At 44.8% G+C, this 6000-nt stretch overlaps 1 protein-coding gene across 4 annotated transcripts in view; it reads right to left on the minus strand.

Moving 5' to 3' along the window:
• LOC121558078 (calmodulin-regulated spectrin-associated protein 1-B-like) overlaps positions 1-5677 on the minus strand; it is a 49691-nt gene extending 44014 nt beyond the window's left edge. For 3 of the 4 annotated variants that reach the window (XM_041871566.2, XM_041871564.2, XM_041871567.2), the window contains exons 1-2: positions 5535-5677; positions 4614-4774 (exon numbers count right to left, since the gene is read on the minus strand). In XM_041871566.2, coding sequence (XP_041727500.2) covers positions 4614-4773 — 160 coding nt within the window. In that variant the 5' untranslated portion in view covers position 4774; positions 5535-5677. The other variant, XM_041871565.2, reaches the window with a different exon arrangement.
• Positions 5678-6000: the final 323 nt, after the last annotated feature.

Below are 6000 nucleotides of genomic sequence, written 5' to 3' on the forward strand. Positions count from 1 at the left end.
GACGTGAACGAATGAATGATCGAAACAGTAGAACGTTATTATTATTATAAATATTATTTTCCCAACAATTTGGAACAGTTGTAAACACTAAATAAATTAAACCAGAGGCTGCGCTAACGGAAAAAAGTGTAAAGCCTTTATTACAGCAAAGCAAAGATTAAAAACTGCCGAATTTGTGAAATTGTTTACTTGACATGTCGTTGCTAAGGCTTGGTACTCACGGAATCAGTAGGCTATTAAACAAACACTCAAACAGGCAACAGAAGCACAAGCTGTCTTTTTTCTGTAGATACATTGATGATATATAAAGCCAGGCACATTGAACAGTTAGACTATTGATTATAGACCTATTTAAGTCCGGGTTTCCTCCCTCCTCACTTTTCTTAGACAATAAGGCAAGGGCTGTTTTCTCAACTCATTCTGCTGCTGCCTCCGCGGCATTGTTCTCAACACCAATATGCTGGTTAACTTTGCTATTATGCACAAAGCAACATGGTCTAGGAAAAAGCGCCAATTCAACAGCGCACTGATGGGTTTCAGAACCGTGGACAGCCACCGCTTCCTAAAGGAGGGAGAAAGCGCATTTGTTTTAAAATAATATGTTTTTTAGTGTTGCACCATTGTTCTTACGTAATAACCATATCCAATTTCAGTCGCACATGTCTTAGACTGATGGACTATGCCATCCCCACGGCCTCCACAACAGATCAGTCCACTCAGCACGAATCATACAGGTGTCAAAAATGTTTTGCTACTGTTCGACTAAAATCTCGGTCGACCAACAGCCTATCGATCAAACAATCGACCAGTCGACTAAATGGGGTCAGCCCAAAACAGAACAGACATCTGTGTTATGGAGCCCTCCCTCCCAGTCCTGACTGACTATGGCATAAAGGAAACGGATAGTCAGCATTCTCCAATCCAACCACACTAACAGGAAGACACACAGGTTGAGGAAGACAGAGCGGCAGATCTTTCCTTCAACCAGTCAGCAACACAGCAGTTACACTAGGCAGATTTGAATTCTACGGTCATCTGAATGTGGCTCAACGCTCATAATAACAACAGTGTTATTAGCCGTGGGCCTATGGAGGGATAATAAGCCTGGGTCATGCCTGTAGAGGAGCCTCTCTGTCTGTGCCTTACAACAGAATAGACTACTTAGGGATAGAAAGCATCCACATATACAATAAGCCTGAGATTGTATAACAGTATAAGAGTCAGTCATTCCTGGGTGGGGGAGAGCGACAGAGACAGAGAGGTGTGTGCATGTGTTGTACTGTGTATAATGTATTAAAAACAGAGGAGGTGGCTGTGTGAAATCAAAAGGCATCTGGCCTGGCTGGGACCAGGGTGGCTGGGACCAGGGTGGCTGGGACCAGGGTGGCTGGGACCAGGGTGGCTGGGACCAGGGTGGCTGGGACCAGGGTGGCTGGGACCAGGGTGGCTGGGACCAGGGTGGCTGGGACCAGGGTGGCTGGGACCAGGGTGGCTGGGACCAGGCTGGGTCTTCATGTATGAATTCCCCCTGGAGACGCTGTGTGGCAGCAGCTGCCCCCCTCTTGCCACAGCGGGCTAAAGTATCTTAACTACTGGGTCAGGGAGTGAGCCCGGCATGGTAAACACACCCCTTTCTCTCCATTGCCAGGACCGGCTGTAGTGCATCCACCAATTAACATCAGACCAGACAGGAGAGCACCAGCTTGCCCCAGCGGGTACCATTCTGACTGGCTGGTAGGCACTGTGATGTGAGAAGCTGCGCCACCCAGGTTTGTGTATCTGCACTGGGGGCGGATACTAACACACAGGTGCCAGCACGCAGCGTGCACTCACACAGACACAAACACACGCTCAGAAACAGATACACAGGCATGCTCACACGTGACGCAGCCACCCGCATGCAGGCTCCCACTCGCATACACACACCTGCCCCTCACTGTCCCACAATCTCTGAGGGGAGAGGATATATTGTCTCAGCCAGCCTGCCCGCCCACCCCTAGCTCCTGCCAGTGAAGTCATTTTATAGAGCCAAACCAGCATCTGTGAAGCAGCATGACCAATACACTCCACTACTGCCATAGAAAAAAAGCTTTTTTAATACATGCAACTCCCAATGGGGGACACCAATTACTGCTGCACCTGAGCACAGCAGTCCCCAAAATCCCCAAGGCTACTGTACAATCCACTCCCTCTATTATCAAACCGTGTTTCACCCCAGTTCATCTTTGGTCAATGAGTTCTGTTCTAATGTCTTTAGCTAATAGAGATGAGATGTTGCTGTAATGAGTGCTACTGTGCTCGGTCTCTGCCTGCATGGCTGTTATCCACAGCCCTTAGAGCTGCAGACTACAGACAGACAGTGGGGAGATTCCTCCGGAGGGGGAGAGAGGAGAGGCAGTGTTCGTTCGTCATCAGGACAAAAGCCAATGACTGTTTCTGTGCTCCCTGGGATCACAGCTCTCTGTTAGAGGAACACAGGGACTAGGCATGAGAAAAAAACAAGGAAAACAGAATGAAAACAGAATGAAAACAGTAGGAGAATGGCATTCCATCTGGGATCATTTGTTTGCTGTGTGCAGGCTTGTGTCTGAGTGACATCATGAAATCACTGTAATGACTGCCGAAACCAAAAGGCTAGGACGACAAAATGGAACCTAGGCCTTAAACAACAATGTAGATCAGCGTTTCCTATACTCGGTCCTCGGGACCCCAAGGGGTGCACGTTTTGTTTTTTGCGCCAACACTACACAACTAAAATCTAATTTTATTTATCACATGCGCCAAATACAACCTTACCGTGAAATGCTTACTTACAACCCCTTAACAGCTGATTCAAATTATCAAAGCTTGATGATTAGTTGATTATTTGAATCAGCTGTGTATTGCTAGGGCAAAAAATAAAAGGTGCACCCCTTGGGGTCCCCTGGACCGAGTTTGGGAAATGCTGACGTAGACACACTGCACGGGTGCTTGTGTAACCAGTGGGAAATGGCTAGCTAATTAGCGGTGAAGTCACTCGCTCTGAGACCTTGAAGTAGTTGTTTCTCTTGCTCTGCAAGGGCCGAGGCTTTTGTGGGGCGATAGGTAACGATGCTTTGAGGGTGATTGTTGATGATGTGTGCAAAGGGTCCATGGTACAAGCCCAGGATGGGGCGATGAGAGGGACGGAAGAAACACGGTTACACTTGCAGTCCAATTAATATCATACGGGGAGGTGATAGTAAAGTTAGAACATTAGAAAACTAAAAACGCCCTTCTTGAAGCCAGAAATAACAATACGAAAGGCAATCCAAAGAAGCCATGATAGGAAAACAATGGATGGAGCACCATTATGTTCTTCCAATGACGACACACACAGACGACACTCCATTGACATGACTTTAGAAATTAAAGATTCATAGCCAGAGCAGGTGCTCTGAGTGAAATTAGGTCACACGTCTCACACATGACAGGTTTCCTCCACTAGTGACAGGCAACCCTAGCTGGAGGATATGTGGAATTAATTACACATCACACCTCACAGTGCCACAAGCATTGCCATCCTACCATGTCTTCTGCAAGGAACCAAAGCCACAGGCCTTCAATAGCAAAACTAGGCCAGGTAGCGACCCTTAGAACAGCAATTAGGCCTAGCTTTGCTATTGAAGGCCTGTGGCTTTGGTTCCATGCAGAAGACATGCTAAGATGTTGTGGAGGAGCCAGCTGGCAATGCTTGTGGCACTGTGAGGTGTGATGTGTAATTCATTCCACATATCCTCCAGTTAATTACGCAATTGCAGGTGATCTGCTACAGTATGACAGACGTGGGAATCTTGCAATACAAAAATCAAGAAACAAAGTACCTTGACAGTTTTGCTCTGTAGAACCTAGAACATTTTAGAAAATATAGTAACTTTTTACTAAGGTCCAGGTAATTGTTTTGTCTAATGATGTTGTTGACATCATTACAGCAAGCCAGCAACATTATGTCACTCTTCATAACAGTGACAAGGACTGATATCTTGCTCTGCATTTTCCATGACCTGATGACAGTCTGACAGAGTCAGTGGATTTATTCATCAGTTTTCCTATGAGGCCACTGCACAAAAACAGTCGGATCATTTGCCAAGTCATACAGGGATACAGTCAGTTCTGCACACAAACACACAAAGTATTTTGATGCATAATAATTGAGAAAATCTAGACAATACATTCCATGTATCTCATTAGGCCAAGCCCAACCGCAGACTGTTAGTCTGAGGTGTGGATGAACACACAGACACACGTTTCCTGTCTAACAACATCTGGGCCCTGCCAGCCAAGCAATTCACTTTCAATGGACACTATATGGGGCAACTGTGTCTTCCATCTGAAGTGTTGTGTATCTTTGCCATTAAAAGCCTACATATATCTCCATAATTATTTGGATCATAGCAGAGGGTAAAATCCTGAAGTATCTGCGTGAGAACAGTAAAGGGATAATACTTGCACCAAGGCATTGGAGTTGTGTAGCTATGTGACAGGTGACTATTTTTGACCTTTTTAATAACTATTTCGTTGTCCCAGGAGCTGTGAAGTATCTATCTGTGTGTGTGTGTGTGTATGTGTGTGTGTGTGTGTGTGTGACAACTTACCAATGCTGTATGCCTTGGCGAACAGCCATCGCAGGTTGGCGTCTATTTTTGCTCTGGCTGAGTCGTACATTTCCAAAGGTACAATCTCCATTGTCCCTTCACCAGCTGAATCCATGTTTCTTCTGGTGCCGTCCCCACCACCACACATATCCACATCCATCCTTACAAACGCAGTCACACAAATTCACAGTATGAAACATACAAGTAATGTCATTAGTGTATTACGTTAGTTACTAGCGAGCCACTGATGAATGGTTGTTAACTAACCAGCTACCTAACTAACCCACAGGTGAAGATTGAAGAACAATTTAGCTAGCTAGTCCGGTTCATGTTTGCTGGTTAGCATGTTAGGTGATTTAGCGTGATAAAAGTAGCTAATTTAGCATTGGGCGCCCATTCATTAGACAGCTGGCTAACTTTAGCTAGCTGACAATTGGCTGGATTGTTTCGTTTAATCTGGGTTGTACAACATTTACAAAATAGCCTTACTGGCTAAATTAGAAAGCACCTTGGCCAACACAGCTATCTGACGTTAGCTGACGAGCCAGCTATACTAGCTAACTGCAGCTTTATGCTTAATGTTTGGTTACAATAACTGGATGAATCAAACCGACATTCACTAATTTAATCAAACAATTTTGATAATTGAAAATACCTGAAAAAACACTATGTATCGTCAATCCACCCTTTAGATCGGTCAGTATAAAATATTTAACATAAGGACTTTATGCAATTGCCCGAGAAAAGCCCAAGCAGCATATCGTAGCAACAGCGAGATGAACGAACGGTCTCCTCCCCAGCAACAAAACCCAATTTGCGGCCTGTGTCTGACAACCGCGCCACGGGAAACCCAGGATAAGCATATACTACCAATGCCAGACAGACAGAAATGTATAGAGTTTACGAAAGACAGTAAGGTACCTGATTATTCCCGGTTTCACGGTTTATCTTTCAATTTGGTGACTCATTTTAGGCCGAAGAATTTAACGGATTAGTGAGAAGCACCTTATGTACCTCCGTATCCGCGCTTTCCCATATAAATCGAATTATCTGTCTGTCCGTTAGCATAGGTAGCTAACCACTGCGCCTGCGTGGATGCTAATACTATCATGCAACCACATCATTGACCTCAACACACCACCCGATTAGACTACAATCACCCCACACACAACGCAGTGCAAGATTCAAAGTAACCATTCATTCATAAAGAAGGGCATAAGAAGGTATATGAAACAATGTTAGATGTTTGTTTGCAAAAATGTATCAGAAATGAACCAGCCCATACCATAACAACTTGCTCTCTTTTGAAAGGATTCTCTAGAAATTTAACGAAACAGTTTAATTAAAAACGATGCATTTGTTAATAAGTACTTCATATGAGTCAATC

The sequence above is a fragment of the Coregonus clupeaformis genome, chromosome 18, assembly GCF_020615455.1.
Source record: "Coregonus clupeaformis isolate EN_2021a chromosome 18, ASM2061545v1, whole genome shotgun sequence".
NCBI lineage: Eukaryota > Metazoa > Chordata > Actinopteri > Salmoniformes > Salmonidae > Coregonus > Coregonus clupeaformis.